The following is a 17263-nucleotide window of genomic DNA, read 5'->3' on the forward strand; positions in this document are numbered from 1 at the left end:
GGTGGGTGAGGCTTGTTTGAAAGCATTACCTAATATTAGTTTATTACATAAAGCAATCACAACATAAATTGAATATAAAAATCCCTGCGAGTGGCTTTAATTCGTCATGCAGCAAGTCAGGAAGTGCATGAGGAAGAGAAGCATGGCTTTTCTGTCTTAGTCCCTTGCTCTAAATATTCCCAATGATAACTCCAGATTTTTACTTAGTGCCATTAAAGAAAATGAATCAGGCTAGCAGTTGAATTGGTATAAATTAGCCCACGAAAGATCTTGGACATTGCTTGAGCCCCTGAAAACGCTTACCTTTGCTTGCATTGGGGGAGGTGTACGAGGTGAGACCTAAAAACCAACACAAAAAAGTTGTAAAACCAAGGCAAAAGTAAATGTAGGGAATCATCAAGCCTTTTGCATATTATCTATGAGTTAGTAGGATTAAGTGCTATCTAAGTAATTGCACTGAGAAGCTCCTCTGCTGTTGAGGCTTTGCCTAGAACACACGGGATTTTTGTCTATTTTTAAACAGAAAACATTCCTTAATACAGCCAGTGCTGAAGACACAAGGGCAAAACCTGTAACTGGTGAAGCTGTATAATTGTAATGGTTGGTGTTGAAATTTGACTATGCTGGTGGAGGGTTCACCCACTTTTTTTGTAGCATCTCAGTATTGTTTGTGTTTCCAGGTAAAAATTATTTTTGTATTTGAATGGCACGATGAGCTCAAAGGCACAGTACAATTCACGAGGCTCAAAATAATGGCTACTGACTGGGGAGTATTTGGTTACTGATGGATCCTAAAGAAAATGTTTCATTTTAGTGCATAACAAGAAGAGAGGAGACTTACGATGTTCTTGAAGAAGTGGACTACGGGGTTGTCGTCACCAGGCCGGCCATGCTGAGATCTCTGGGGGATGGACCCTACGTGGTGGCTAGCCCTGGCTGCATGTATATCCTGAAAAGCAGAATAGGCATATCGCCAAGTCAACTAGGGAGGAAAGATAATCGGCGACCATATGAAGAGAAGAGTCATTTTCACCAGGGATGAAAAGCAGCGAAAAACGCCTTGGAAGTCTACAGAGGTTGCAACCTAAAGTTGTCAGTGCTGTGAAGGAACAATTTTTTAATACAATGGCAAATACAGAGTATATATATGGACATATGTTGTGCATATATATACATGGCTGTACGTGTTTTTAATGTTACAGCCCAGTGTGGAATTAAATGTATTATTGGAAAGTTCTGATAGCAGAAACCTTGTAATTTTCCTTCTTTCATGAGTAGGATCGTAGAATGTAATTTTAGAAATGAAACCTGAAATGGAGAAAAACTTAAAATTCTGTTGGGTCATTCTCCATCTGAGAGCAGGAATGGATCATGTATCATTTCTCAGTTCCCAAAGACTACGTAACACTGATGAACTGCAAGAGCAATGTTTTTTTGAGAATGAGGGAATCACATGAGACTGGCGATACTTTCTGCTTTTCCTGAGCAATACAGAAAGAAGTCCAGTAAGCGAAGGTAAAATAAATAACAAAACGCATTGTGAAGAGTGAGTGCTTTGACTGGTACTTACAGCGTGATGCATCTGTTGCAGTGAAAATAGTGTCAAAAATTCGGTGTAGTTACTGCTGTCTGGATGCAGTATGACAAAGTTTAAAAAAGAACTGTTAGATATGACTGGCCCAATTACAGCCATCTGCCCATCATTGCAAATGTAGAGGCACAAGGCTTCATGTTCAATGGAACAGATCTGAAGTTTGTTCAGTGGGGAATAGAGAAGGTAGGAGAGAATGAAAACAACAACAGTGCCGCAGTGGTTCTCTCAGTGTAATGAATTCCCTGAAAATACAATGATGTTACAAGCATCGTGTGGATAGTAAAAATTTTCATTGGCTTCTAAAGATGAAACAGAAGTCCATAGTGAGGCAGTAGCTCACATCAGCACTTCCCTAGTAGCACAAACTGAATGAACATTTGACTGTAGAATGGTATGAACAGTTATTTAAAATATACTTTGCGTTCATCACACATAGAAAAACATTGATCAGCTTGCCAGGGGAAAAGCTTAGGCTGATTGTTGGAGCAGGACTCCTGACTCATGAGCGGTTTGGTGATTTTTGACGAATAAGTCAATATCTATAGAACAGATTTTCAAAGGTTTGAAGAGTCTTTTTGCACTTTGAGTGAAATCTTGTGGCATCAGTAGCTTTCAGAATGGCCCCGCCTGCCTCAGGCTATTACTGCTGAAAATGGCTGCGCAGAGATTTACGTGTTCTAAGACGCTTGAATAAAAGGTCCCATGAAACCATCTAGTGTTACTGCTCAAAGGTGCTACATGGAAGTTTTATTTTTAAGTGAATGGCGTCGGACCTTGTGATCTTGTGTGAATGAAATGGATTTATATTATGTTGGATTGTGCAAAATGAGATAAAATATCCATCTTCATGAGTGGCCTTTAAGTTATGTAATTCTGAGCGAGAAACAAAATTCAGATATATTGTTTAGAAGATGAATTTCCTTAGGATAAAAAAAATCAGCCAATGCAGAGAAGTTCAGCTGGTATTTATCAGCATCATTTTTTGCATGCCGATGATACGTAGAGATTTACTGTTTAAAAAAACAGGAATTTCTGAATTTTATTGGATCTGTGAGATTTCTGTAGTGTCAGGCAGGCAGTCCTGCTTATACTTCTGCAGCACGTTCTACTTTGTCACTAGTTCCAGTGTTGCCAAAATACCCTCTACCTACCATGATAAGGAAGGGGGAGCCAGTAAGGCATCGACACATGTTTAGAACAAGTTACTTCAGCCATGTGTTTGTCTTTTTAATCTGTGTTCAAACGAAGCATTGCTTTGCCTCTGGAACCAGCCTGACTGCCTTGTCTTTGGGATAAATACCATGATAAATACCGTGGTGTTGCGGATCTGAACGTCCATCTTGAGCAGCAGGAACTGGTTGCTATCTAACTGCAAAGCTATTGCAGTACGTGAAGCAGACTTCAAGATCAGATTTGATTGCATGTAGCCTGCAACTCCGCAGTGGGCTGTGGCTTGCCACCAGGCAATTATCCCAGAAAAGGTGGGATAATAGGTTTTTACAGTTTAGATGAGGCTGAGTTTCCCGACTTTAGCGTTCTGATCAATTATTAGGTGCTACTAATTTGGCTTATTGAAAAGGTTATTGTGTAGTACATACAAGCTTGCTTCTGTCTGTGGTGCCAAATGTCAGCATGGTCTTTGACTGGGTCCCCTTGTAAAGCTTACCGGGTAGCAGCAAGTCTGAAGCCATTTTTAACGATGGTTCTGTATGAGTTTAATACCGTGGTTTTCCCGGTGTTACAGATGAAGTGCTTTCCTTTCATATTATCATCAGCAAGCTTCATCTGCGGTCAGAATCTTCCGTATTATTCTCGATTTGTGGCAGTTAATTACATGTTTCCCTTTAATTTATGAACTACTCTTCCTCCTGTAGTTTGTTCTTTCAATTTTTGGACTCCTAGGGGCAGGAGGCAAAAATCCAGTGGTTTTTTTCTGAAATTGCTCACATTCATGATTTATGAAAACCATTTCCCTCAGAAGAGTAACAACTGATATCTATAGGTGTTAAAAGTTAAGTTTGAATGGATTCAGGCAATGCTTTGCTGAATGAAAGAAAAAACAAATCTGGTTTATCCTGCTAGGATGGGCTACTGAGGTGGTGTTTTATAATTGGACTTTTTTGAATGAGCTCATCTAGTCACTGCATATTTCACTAATACATTCAGAAGACCATAATTTATCTTTAAATACGCTTTAAGCGCTTGGGGGGGGGAAGCATTAACCTTAAAACCTAATAGGAATACAGCAGAGCAACCGTGTTTTAGGAATGGGTGACATTTACTTGTTTTTGTGTTACGGGTCTCTAGCGCCCGGCAGCTGCAGCGAGCTCTCCCCACACCTCTTGCAACGCTGTCGTGAATTTCAGTCTTAGGAGCATTGCCAATAAAAAGCAAGCTTGGCTTCCACATCTATATGTTACGAAATGTACTCGCAAAGTATAATCTTGAATTCAGGGCCCTTGAGTACTGTTTGTGAATTTGAAAACAGAGGTGCCTCTGTTTGTGCCCTAAAAAAAAAATAAAAAAAATTATAACTTCTAGGGTAACTGAACAGTTTGTAGTCATGAGCAGTCTTTCTTTCAAAAAAATAGGACAGAGGAGAACACTCGGGTTTTCACTGTTCCCCATTAACTTTTTGTTTGACCTTAATAAAGGATCCCTACTAAGTCAACTCTGCTGTACATTCAAAAAAGCCAACAAGGCAAGATCCCTGAATCTGAATAATCTTAATTATTAGAAAATGTTTGCCAGTACTGGAAGTTTAAGGAATATCTGGGAGATCTGATGACACAGATGCAGTTTGCAACTTCACTGTGAAATTAGTAGCTTTCAGGATTAATAATGTAAATAAGAACACTCTTTAAAATATATGTAAAATACCCACAGTTATTCTGTAATGGGGAGGGATTCACTATTGGAATCCTTTGCAGCTCTTTCTGGTGACGCACAGGAAAGTTGCACTATATCACTGTGCCACCTACCTTAGGTATTTTGGCCACTAAGACACAAGAAGAAAAGAGAGTAAGTTTCAATGTAGTGCAAAGAAAACATACAGGTATTTTAAGTCTTAACAGTAGCTATACATTGGCATTGCATTCCCTGTGTTAGCCCTGTACTTTCACATCAAACTAATTAAATGTACCGGCACAACCTGTATTAATATTTTGAAAGAGCTGTTGGAAAAAGAAAATTGCCGTTTCTCTATCACGGTAACAAGAATCCATACGTCATTCAGTATGTATGTGCTCCATTTTGGGTTTTGTGCAAGATGATTACGTTTCCAATTGAGGTGAAGATACCCCAGTATGTGCTCTGCAGTGTTCTGAGACAGCAGGCTTGACCAAGTCTCTTGGTATTTTCTGTGGCACGTGATAACGGTTCAGGGCTGTTACTGTCTGCACTGTAGCTCTGCAGGAGCCTAGAGGAGAGGGGTCTTGTGGTTTTTGATGAATGGAGCGGGCCCTTCTGGTTTGTCCATTGGGACACCGTGTTTGATAATCCAGGTTTGTGATCATACGTGCAGCTGACTTGAGGTGTGGGAGGATTTGGGGGGATTAAATTCATTTTCATATAAACACAGTTGCAGTTATGTATTCTACGTGTCCTACTTGACTTTGTTTTCAGATTTGATGCAGAAGTATAAAAGAATGTGGTTAAGCATAGCAGACGTTTTCTAGTGATATTATGAGACCCCATGAAATAAATACATACATGACTTTGCTTGGTATAAACACGGTATGTCAGATCTTGCAACTCGTACTCATTAAGGGGGACTTTTAAATGCATATTGTAAGCTCTCACTGAGAGCTCTCATCCTCCACAAGAGGATTGCTTATAACTAAAGATCGCATATACATGTAAATACAAGCTTAAAGCTCTAATTCCCAATCAGTAGATGATACGCATTAGTGGCAATAATTAATAGTATTAAGATATTTTTGGAGTACTGAATTTATAGGTTTTCCAATTCCTTTCGGTATCGTTATTACGTAGTTTTGTTGCCTGCTTTAGGATGTGAAATGAAAATCTGAAGAACATCACATGCCATTTCTGTAATGGCAAAATCCAAATACATATCAAATACGGAAATAGCTGATTTAAAATGCAATCAAACCAAGTAAGTGTTTTTGACATTAGTAAGAATGGAAAAACAATGTCCATTTTCATGGGTTCAGTGGGTTTCATGGTTTCCAATGGGTTGCCTTCACAAGATACCTAAGGAGTCACTGTGCATGAATTTAAAAGAAATCATACAAAATCTACAAATTTCAAATTCATATGGCTATGAAAAGTACATTTAGATTGCCTTAGAAAACCAAACTGTTCCACAACCTACCGGATGTAATGCTTAACCCCCACGAAGAAATTTGCAACCATACTGGTAGACTAAAGTCAGCCCCTAAGCGTTCAGTGATGAATACTGTTCGTGCCGGTTTGTGGGAAGAGCAAGGCGAAAGAGCGACAGGCCATTTGTAAGCCGCTCAGCTCATTTTGTATTGTCCTTGAAATGGACTCTGAATCCAAACTCTAAGGAAACTCCTACCCAGGTTTGAATTTCTGTAGTTAGTACCATTTCAAAACAGTACTCCAAATAGGAATTGAGACGCATCCTTTCAGTGAATATATACACTTTTTTTTTTTTAAACAAAAGGAAATTTATTATATACGGTTTGACTAGAGCAATCATGGGAAATCTGACAGGCGCTTGTGTACAGAAATTGCTTCATCTCGGGATTTGGAGGTGCTTTGTATGTGGGGCTTTGTGTTCCTGGGCGTAGCTGGCGCCGCGTCAGAGCCTTCCAGTGCTGTTACCCAGTGTCTCATCAGGCAGCGACAGCATATATAGCGCACGTGTAACGTGAGGATCTATTTCTCCATACTTATTCCAGTAGTAATATACACCTACTGTAAACATGCACTGGTAAACCAGAGCCGTGTTATACTGGTGTCGTTGCTTCCCTTTTCATTCACGTACGCCCCAAGTACCGGTTTGCTCTTCGTGATGGTGTTTGTTCCAGGCTGTTCACAACTTGCTGATCTGTTGTCACAAAAAGCGATGGGAATGCTGACGTCTTCCCCACATGCTGGTCTGATGGTGACATTAGAATTACGTAAATTCAGCAGGCTTTTCTAATCATTTTAGAAAGGAGGAACCACACATCCTTCTAATGGTACTGTTAATTTTTGCTGATGTGGAGATTAAGACAGAAATGAAATTACTTGCTCAAAGTTACGGAGGAGAATTGGTAGAAAGAGAGATGTAGAGTCCAGGAGATTCTGCAAGAGATTCTGCTTTCCAGTGTTGTGCTGAGATCATTAATATAATCTTTGTCTAGAAATAAGTGATGAACAGAAAGACGAAGAATTCTTAGCAGAAAGATGGGAATAAAAACCACAGGAGGAAAGACTAGAGATGACTGAAAAGTAAGAAACTCAAGGAAGATGAGTAGAAAGACAGCATGAAGAAGGAAACAATTGGAGAACACTGTCAAGAGAGGTAAGTGCTAATCGATAATCCAGAACCACATTTCTCCATAACCCTCTTATGCCTTAGTGCCTTGATGATTAGGGTTCACAAATTAGAAGGTGAGAGGAAAGAATTACTGGGGAAAAAAGAAGAATCCGGACAGTTGTTCAGGATAGTAGTTCTGTTTTATGATGGGTCCTGAGTGAGAGACTAGTGCCATCATACCTTCTGGGTTCTTCACCATGTCCAACTTATTCCATTGTTGTGACACTTGATGATAAATGGTTTCAGGGGCAAAACCCGATGCTTTAATTTACCTTTGCTTTTCTGAAGCATTTTTCTGCTTAGCATTAATCACTTTATTCAAATATTCTTCATGACAGAGGTTCTTTATCTGCTTGGACATAGTCTCTGGTGCATATTCAGTATTGTCCTCTGTGCTGTTTTATCAAGTTGGTATCAATGACGTAAGATTAAACCTTGTTGAAATGATCCACCATAGAAACCCACTGCAAGGCTTTGGTGGGTTTTTTTTAGGGGGGGAGTTGAGCATGATCACTCCAGCAAAAAGATTTTGGCTAGTGGGTGTTCTCAGGGTAGTTCCCAGGGTAGCTTCTGCTACCAACAAACTTCACAGCCTTAAGGACTTCGACTGTACATGGCCAAGATGTGGAGGGCGTCACAGATCAGTAGTCACAATGATGAATTTCTGCTGACAGACTACGTATTTGGTGGAGATGCATCTGTTGGTGCTGCTACAGCAAAAGAATGTAACATTGTGGGTATGGCTATTAGTAAGAAAGCAGAAATTTGTAAAAATTTTAAAAAGGCCTGCTGCCTAGTATTTTCTTATAGTCTAGAAGCTCATACAATAAACAAGATGATAATTATGTGGAAAACAAAACTATAAATACCAGGTGTACACTATCGCTTTACAGCTGCTGACTAGAAATAGAGGAGAAAAATGTTACTGCGACCTAATTTCTTGAAACACACATTTCATCTCTCAGGTTGCACACACTCGCCCAACCCACAAACTGTTTTATCAGTTCTCATCTTTGAAGGGACTGGCCCAATTTTATTCCTTTTCTGCCTTTAATAGGTAAGCAAATGACAAGCTAAACTCTTGTACAGGTTGTTAAAAGTACTATTGCCTACATCAGCATAACTTACTTATGGGGAGACTGTAATAGTAAGGAGAGTTTACTATTATGAAATAATTAAGACGTCACGGTTAGCAGCTTATTTCTTTGAAACAAATACTATCACTCAGAGGTAAAATTTTCAATAATGTAGTCAGAACAAAATGGTGGTGGTGGGGAGACGGACCACCCAAAACCTGTGGCTTGTACAGTTTCCAAGGCATGTTAATTGTATGACACATCAGAAACGAAAAAGCAGATGCATCATAAGCCAAAGGGGAAACAGAGCTAAGGCTCATCTTGGGTCTGCAGCAGTAATTCAGTATGTTTTACAAACATTTTTTAAATTGCTTTGTAAGAAATTCAGTGAAAGCACCTGGAAACAGCAGTGGAGGATTTTGTGTGTAGCTCAGAAATGAAACCCAAGTAACTTTAGAGTGAAATGAGCAACTGAACATGTCTAACTAACTGGAGACCACTTCAGGAACACGGTGAGGTCTTTTGCATCAGTACACAAAATGAAAGCCAGCACTTGTCACTCATGGTATGCGATGATTGAGGTACAAAACAAGGTCAGGAAAAAACTTCTAACTTTTGCCTCAATTTTCTATTGGGCAGTGTTTGCCATTGTGCAATCTCAAAACAGCTGAAGAACAAAGTCATTAATTTTGGCATTCTAGGATGGAAAGTGCTAAGGATAATGCAGTTCTTCATTTGCAAGGAATTAATATATGTGCTGATAGAAAAAAACCCCAATATAACAGATTTTAATATAAAGCAATTTCTTATATATAAATTTGGTTCATCTGCAGGGAAGTAAACCCAATGAGAAAAATTCAGTGTTAGGCAGAGAAAATCCTCATGCTAAATTTTGAATACATCCATTTGACCTTCTGTATGTGAGTTCTGGGGTTCCCGCCTGCCCCTCCCACTCGCTTAAACAAACACACAGCCCCTGGGGTGTATCACAGTAAAATTAAATCCAGACCTTATTCCCAACTGGGCTGTGGTGCCGTGCAGTTGAAAACCAGAGGAATTGCTGCAGAACAGCCAAGGCCAATTCCCACCAAAAGACCCCGAAGCTGCCATCGCTGCCTCTCCAGTGGCCATGGCTCTGCGCTGCCGTTACGCTGAGGCCCAGGCAAAGCCGATCAGCAAGCCTCTAACTTCACCGAGCACTCGAAAGAATCCTTGGAGCTCTTCTTCAGAGCACGCTAGTAGCTCCCTCTTAAACAGATAATTATTGTATCATACTGGTGGACAGAAGAATCTAGAACTAGGCTAGCAACGACTGAACTGGAAGATACTGTTCAAAGTTTAATGAAAAGGGGAAATCTTTTGCTGTAGACTGATTAGAAACAGTGACCTTTAACATGCTTCAGTTGATTAATTAGTATTTGAGCCTGAACACATTACTAAATACATTTCTGACTTTAAGAGGCAAAGCCAGACCATGTAAAAGACAGTAAAAGCAGTGAAGCGCATAGGCTTTTCCTGTCCACTCCGTCATGATTTTCTCTTCAACTTCTAATACCAATCGGCGAGCCCCAGCTACTTCGTCCCATTCCTGAATAAACCTTGCCAGGCGTCTGCTGTTAGGCTGAGCACAAAGCATCACTAATACTTCACCAAAAGTTAGTGCTTGCTTTTCTAAGCATCGCTTACAGAGCATTTAACCTAGTCTGACTTCCAAATTCCTCTTATAGTTTGTAATAATTGCTTCAAGCAGTAATTTCCTTGAAAATGCAAGAGATAATTAGTTCCAGTGCATTAAATAATGTGTTAATTATTAAGCATGCATAACACGTATATGGTCGTATGTGTGTTAAAGGAACATGTCAAAATCAATCCTGTGTAATGTTGGCTCCTAAGCCTTTCACTTCCCACGTGCTGTGCGGTACTCACCTGTTGGTACTTGCTTCTTTTGGACAGATTACTTTTTTTTAAAACAGACAAATCTAAAGCGCTCAGAGGCCTACCATACAAGCTACATGGGCTTTAATCAAACTGGCAGTTCTGATACACCAATTCATTTTTAGGTCATTCATCATTCATTACCACCTGCTACGAAAAAGAGAGGCCAGGCTCAGTTCCCATTATCATAAAGTGAGAACACCAGATTTAGCAGCTGCAGTTATTTAAAACCTAGTCATTTCCTTACAGGAGGCAAGCTTTATTCACTTCTGTCCAACACACTGTCGTAACTGAATTTTGCAGAAGGACATACAGCCTCTTTTAATGACCTGAAACCCCACCACGTACTATGAAGTAGTTTGTTGCAACTTCGGTTAATGGATTAAAGTATTTAAAACAAATTAAATCATTAGTACACCGGTTTTGTGATGTAAACAGTTTAATGAATACATAAAGCACATATAAAGCAAAAGATTAAAACAAAATTATTGTTACAACCACCATCAACTATATAAAAAAATTTTTTTACAAGCATATTGCTTGCACAGCAGGTTTTACAAAACAGTATATCATGAGCAATACCACTCCCTGAAAACTAAGACTTGGAAATAAAAATCACAGTAAGTATTTACTTAAATCACATCATATACTAGTCAGACTGGCATTGATTTAACTACTTTTCAAAGTCTTCATGGTGCTATAGCATACATTAAAGCTCGCACAAGAAATGTGAATAGAGTTCAAGTGCAAGAAGAAAAAAGATGCCTGGATATTCTGATGAATATATCCGTCCACATCATTATTTAAAGCTGTGGTTCCTAAACTTTTTGCCTGTGCACGTTTATCACAAGCTTTTTTGTAGATCCCCGTTACAGCAACTGCTTAACTCTGGGGTGGGTTTGGAACTGCCGTTTCAGCAATGCTGATCCTAAAGCCCGGTTCTGCTCAACTTGAGAAGAACTTCAGCCCAGTACTCCTCATACCTTGTATCTGTCTGTAGGAAGGGGAAGCCCCCTGTCCGCCTTCCATATTCCTTGCACCCAAACACATATATAATGGGAAGGAAATATAGGAGCAAGGCTTCATATAGGCAACAGGAGAACGTTACAAGATCACATACAAAACTGAAGCAAAATGTAAAAGAAAAATTGATTTAATCTTTCATTAAGTCTGGCCTCAGCCTATTATTTACTGTCACTCTCAGTATTTTGGTTTGTTGCACGTGTGTCACAAATGTAGTTTAAAGTTTAGTACGTTAATGCATAATGTTAAACCAGGACAGAAAAGTTCTTGTTTCACAATCCAAACTTTAGTGGGGGGGGGGGGGGGGGGGAAATCATAAACAAAAGAATTACAAAAGCATAAACAACTGTGTAAAAGAAACAAGACAGCACTCAGTACATATGGAAGTTGAATACAGGCCAATATCTAGGAGGCACAAGAAAGATTTGATCATTTTAACAAACTTGCTTATACGCTTTACAAATGTTTAGGTAAATAGTCTATAAAGATTAGAAAGGAAATAATTTATCGTTACACTACTGTCTTGCATGCTTTTTAAAATGTCTGCACCGCAGTTTCTTTCTGTCACCCTTTTAAAATCTTCTTTAATACAATTAAATTTAGGCTGTGCACAACAATAGGGTTTTTTTGACTATTCTACCTTAAAAAAAATTCTTAAAAGTACAAAATGCAAGGTGTTTTTGATTGAGTTTCAGTTATCTAAAATCTTGATGGGGCAGGGGGAACAACGGAAAATGCATCTGCTGCCCCTTAGAGGAGAAGGAGTATTTCTGTACATTCCAGTGTTTCTATTTTTATCTACTCCCATGGGACTCCCACGCACTCTTAATGTAACTTCAGAATTCCAGGGTAAGGGAGAACCCGCTCCACAGGAGAAAAGGAGGCCACGAAACAGTTCCCGCTTTGTTCCTACCCCACCTTTCCATACACAATAGTGAATATTATTCATTAATGTAACTTTTCAGCTATGGATGCAAGATGAAAATGCCTCCACAAAGAATTTATAATGTGTTTTGCTTGAATGTCAGCCCTAAATCTGTACAAAGAGCAAGTGTTGTCTTTGCATTCCAGTGCTGGCTGGTGTGGGTAGTTGAGATACACGCTCCCACTGGGGCACGGGCGGGCTGAAAGAGGAAGATTGCAAGACAGGCAGCTGCAGAATTGCTTTGAAATGCTTCAAAAATTAATCAGAAACAAGCGCAAGCAAATAAACAGTGCAGCTCTAGGAACTTTTCAATTTCAAGCCTCTGAAATTCATCCTTTAAGGTGCTTTTCACGGTATCTTATTTACCAAAGACCTGTTTACTTAGTGGAGTCTGGAAAACTGCCGAGGGACTTTATTCTATTTCAGCTCATCCATGAACACCTTCATCATCTGTCAGTACTCTGACACTCTACAAAGCTCAGCAAGTGACAACTATTTAGGTTTTAAGCATAAATAAGACCATTAGCTGTCTAGATTTCCTCTGTATATACATGTGTAAATAAATGACACCACAAGCCCTCCTTGACACAAAGTAACCAAAAGGCACCGATTCAAAGGCTAAATAAATAATAGTTGAAACTACTGTCTGTGCCACTTGCTCAGTATTTTCCACACTGAAGCCCTCCTACAATAGAGCTGCCTAGGACATGTTTTCATGCATCAATATTATCATTGTGTGAAATAGTGCTAGAGATGCTTTGGCACTGGAAGTCCTAATGTGACTGACTTTTGCCAAGAGAATAAAACTTCTCTGTGCTTCCAGCTGAGATCTGCAAGTCAAGACTCTCTAGCGTTACACGTACTTGTTCTTAAAAAAAAAATTACTTCTGCTAGGTGAAAAATGTTAGAACCATCCATAATTCTGTACTGTTTTGCAGACATTTAAGTGCTTCAAAATGGCAGTTTACTGAACAGCAACAGAGATAAGACAGATGATATCCTGTCCTCTTATACATAATTACGTAGAGATCTGTAGAGAATCATAGCGATTGTGTTCACACCAAAGGATAAAATACAGAATCTGTACAACTTGCAGCCATTTTTTAGTCATCACTACTAAAAAGTGAGTGGGTTGGTTTGCTTTATTGCTAAGCAAGAACGTACATACCTCTGTATATTCTGTATGCAGAATCTAAGTTTTTGGTATTGTTTCCTCGGTGTACAAAGAGCATTTCATATACTATTTTTCATCGAGTAACACAGTATATGACTAAAACAGCAAGAGTTGAGCTAGCCAACCAGGTTCCAGAAAACAGCAGTGTTGGGAACAGTCTCTGATATTTGCAGTAACAGTAAGAAAAGTGGTTTTCTTCATTCTCACAGCAACTGCTTGTTGCATGTATGAACATTACATACCTACAGAAACAACTGCGCAATTGCTGGATCTTTGTCATGAGCATTACAGGCCCCAGTTTGTAAATGTGAAAAACCAAAAGACCAAAATACACAGCTTGCTTAGTACTGGCTTCCAAGCGTGAGAAGCTTCTGGTTTTAAGTTTCTGGAGTACTTTTCATCCAGTGGTCTATACATTACAACAGCTCTTCAGGGAAGGGCTATTATACATTGTGCTTCCAAGGGTGGAGCTGTGAAGTACACTGACAGCCTGCAGTGTATGTTGTATGGTCACAAATCAGTTGTAAACCACAGGGTAGTATGTATCGTGTCCCAGTGCAACACTATGAGATAGCCAATTTGGGAAAGCCGCACGTGCTAACTATCCTGGCAAGCGTCCCAGGTTAGAACTCCTGAACAGACAGCAAAGGTTCTCAGAAGTTACTGAAAAATTTGGGCCCAGCCAGCAACTACGACCTTTGCCTTTTGCAACACACAACTTGAGCAACTACATCAAGCGATATATTCAGCTAAAACAAAGGTTTTACAGCCTTACATGGCAAAGGGTACAGTGAAAATATCTGAAACTTTGCCACTCAAACAATAGTGAACTAACATGCCATCTGCATAACTCATCAGAGGAGGTGAGTTAATCCTGGAAAAGGAAAGAATTCAAGTAATACCCTTTCATCAACACCTTGTTTTTCAATTCATAATGAAGAAATGGCTTGTTACACAATTTCTAATGTGAAATGCTTGGAATATAAATCTTCACTTCTCGCTAGAATAAAGCAGCTAGACTATTTTGTACAGCTGGGATTCAGGATAATATCTGTCAAGCCACCTCCTCAGCAATGCTATCAACTGACCTTAAAACATGCTCTTGCGCAAGCAGGCTGAGAATCTGGCCACAGTTCTTTTTCTAACATCTGCTTCCAAGTCTGTCCCTCAGTTAGTGCCAAACTATCTAGAGATTGTCTTGCACTTAGTGCTCTCATCCAGCTCCATTTTGCAAATATTTAAGAACAACGCACAAAAGCAGACTGAAGTTTCTCTGAATGGCACAGCATACAAATGAATACAATGCACCACATTAAACGTTCATGAAAATTCCTCTCAGTAATATTTCTAGAGCCACCTGGATTTCTAATACTCCTTGTTACTACCCAGAATAGCTCCTCTTGTTTCCCAGATCTGTGCTTTTTTTTTTTTTTTTTTTTTTTTTTTTTTTGGTGGTTTTCAGTTTAAAGCCAAGCATTAAATTACACATCTGCAAGTACCATCTTGCTGGCTAAGTCAACTCTTGCATTTATAGCAGTTACACCTTCCTTTTAGTCCCACCCTTCCTGTTTAATTGTACTTTATTTTGCTGTAGCTGTGCAGTTCTCTATTCCTCAGAGCTCACCTTGCCCGAGCCCCGCCGGGGAACGTGTCTTTCACCTCCAAAGAATCTGCCCAGCGAGTCAAGTAGACCCGAGTCTCTGTGCCTTGGAGATCCATGTCTAGCATGGTCTGTAGTGCTCGCGGATGCCATTTTTGATCCGTGCCGGAAAGAGGAGCGTTTTTGTGAAGCCATCAAATCCGAATTCTCTGAAGCTGCTGCACTGTCCTCTTGGATGGTCTGTAGCTCGTCTGACTCTGAGGGCCGATCTTTGAAGGTGTTGTCTTCTCTTCCTGGGGCATCTCGGGAAAAGAGGCGGATCAAGTGGGGGCGACCAGTCGTGTCAGCTGGGTTGGCCTCAGGCCAGGCATTCTTTGGGTCTGCTGTGCCTTTGGAGTCTGTCACCGCTGGGCTCTTCGTGGAGGTCCCATTGTTCTGGTTCACATCTGCCTCTCCTGCAAACAACAAGGATGAGATATGAATACAGGCCTGTGAAAAACAGCCCTGGAACAATGCTGCTTTCTTTCCCTTGGCTTGAGATGCTCATTTCATACAAAACCCGTAATATGTGCACTTGTAATGAAACTATGTTCTCTACCAGCCTTTAAGAACATTAAGCTATCTTGGAACTGAAACCAGGATGATGTTCTCACACAAAATTTGCAGTAGTTCTAGGTCGTTTTTTTAATTAAACGTATCTGTAAATAGATCAATAAGTTGTTCAAAGCACAACTGAAACTAACTTTATTTACGTGGAAGGCTTATGGATAAGGAGGCTTTCAGTGAACAATCAGAATTCCCGTACTTTCCCTTGAGGACTGCAACTCTAAAATGTGCCCTTTTTCTCCAAAACAGGGTGGGGGTGGGGGAATTAAAGCGACATTGCAGGACTGTGCCCTCTCAAGTGCACGTTCCCTCTCCACGAGGTCAGAGCTTTTGCACCTGAAGGTTTTGTCTCCATTTGGAATCCCTCACTGTAACTTCAATACCGATCAAACAAGTGTAATGAGGAGAGGTTTTTTCACTATTGAAATTGTCGTCACTTCAAAAAGACAGAGAACGCTGAACTGCAACTTCTGCTTGGCCTCCCATGACAGTTTTTCTCCATGTATGATCCTGGCACTCAGCATACAGTGTCCTAGCGCCGATGCTGAAGGCCTAGAGCAAAACTGTCCAATTTGCATTTCGTGCATGTGAGAAGTGACAAAAACAATTATCAGAAACCGATGAGCTTTTAGCCAAGAAAGGTGCCGAGACAGACCTCTGTGGCGTAAGTGAAATGTCTGCTGCCTTCTCCACAGTTGTGTTGATGCACGCAGTAAAGTATCTGAAAAGAATCAGCTGCAAACACTGAAACCTTAACCTGTAGTAGCTCCTTCTATCAGTGACAAAAAGATTTATGGAGGTTTTTATAGTCTATACCATTGTTCCTACTGTTCTAAAGGAAGCTGCACCCACTGAGGAATATGTCTTATCTCCAAGGAACACCAAAAGAATATTAGTAGGTCATTGCTTGAGAAGCAACCTTCAGAGCAGACACCTCCCACACACTCACTCTGTGTCAGAAGCATTTTTTGGAGTTAACGGGCCTCAAAATTTCAGAAATAAGTTACAGTTAGTCATATGTCACCTTTAGGGTCTTCTAATTACCTCATTACATCCCCATTTGATTTGGTCCTTGTTGCCATGGGAGGGACAGGATCTGGCAAATGCTGTTACGTTTTCAAAATACTCTGGGCTCAAGTACTTTGCTGATTCACCAGAGCAATTTTAGGCTTGACACAGTCATTTCATGTGATTTTGCCCACCCACAGGGCACTAAAGAAACCTTTTCTCAGGCTGAGAATAATTCGGAAATAATTTTATGGATAACGACACAAGACAGTAATGTTGGCTTCTGCAAGTATATACCAGTATTTAGGTTACAATTTGTTGTAATCAGTCTGCTACAGTTTTTCATAGAAAAACATAACGTGCAGTTTTGCTGTGCAACAGTTTTTTTTTCTTCTGTGAAAACTACCCAGAAAATGTTGGAGAACTTCAAGAAAATTTTCTTTGGTTAAAACATCTGAAAGTGTTTCTCAGGAAGACAATTATTTAACCAACGCCAATTGTCACAGAAGACCTCATCAGTGGGGAAAAGGAAAAATATTTGCTGGCGACTTTTGGATTTGGGTTTTCCTGAAAAGATACTTTCAAACTTATTAGAAACTATTAAAGTCCCCAAATGATTTTCTTAATCGAACAAAAGAGAAAGTAACTAACATGGATATAAGACACATTCTAAAACTGCAAAACATTTTAAATAGCAACTCTAAGCATAGATTCTATACCATAATACAAATCCATTCAAGGACAGAAAAAGAAAAACAAACAAAAGAGCTATTGTATTTAATTAAATGCATTAACAAAACACCAGAGCAT

The 17263-nt window shown here is 39.7% G+C and overlaps 1 protein-coding gene across 1 annotated transcript in view; it reads right to left on the reverse strand.

Moving 5' to 3' along the window:
• The window catches only part of MBP (myelin basic protein), a 122027-nt gene that overhangs the window by 4090 nt on the left and 100674 nt on the right, over window positions 1–17263 (reverse strand). The window contains exons 4-6 of the mRNA XM_050892708.1: window positions 14864–15294; window positions 842–949; window positions 304–339 (exon numbers count right to left, since the gene is read on the reverse strand). Coding sequence (XP_050748665.1) covers window positions 304–339; window positions 842–949; window positions 14864–15294 — 575 coding nt within the window. The remainder of the gene's footprint in view (window positions 1–303; window positions 340–841; window positions 950–14863; window positions 15295–17263) is intronic.

Source organism: Gymnogyps californianus, chromosome 2 (assembly GCF_018139145.2).
Source record: "Gymnogyps californianus isolate 813 chromosome 2, ASM1813914v2, whole genome shotgun sequence".
Taxonomy (NCBI): Eukaryota; Metazoa; Chordata; class Aves; order Accipitriformes; family Cathartidae; genus Gymnogyps; species Gymnogyps californianus.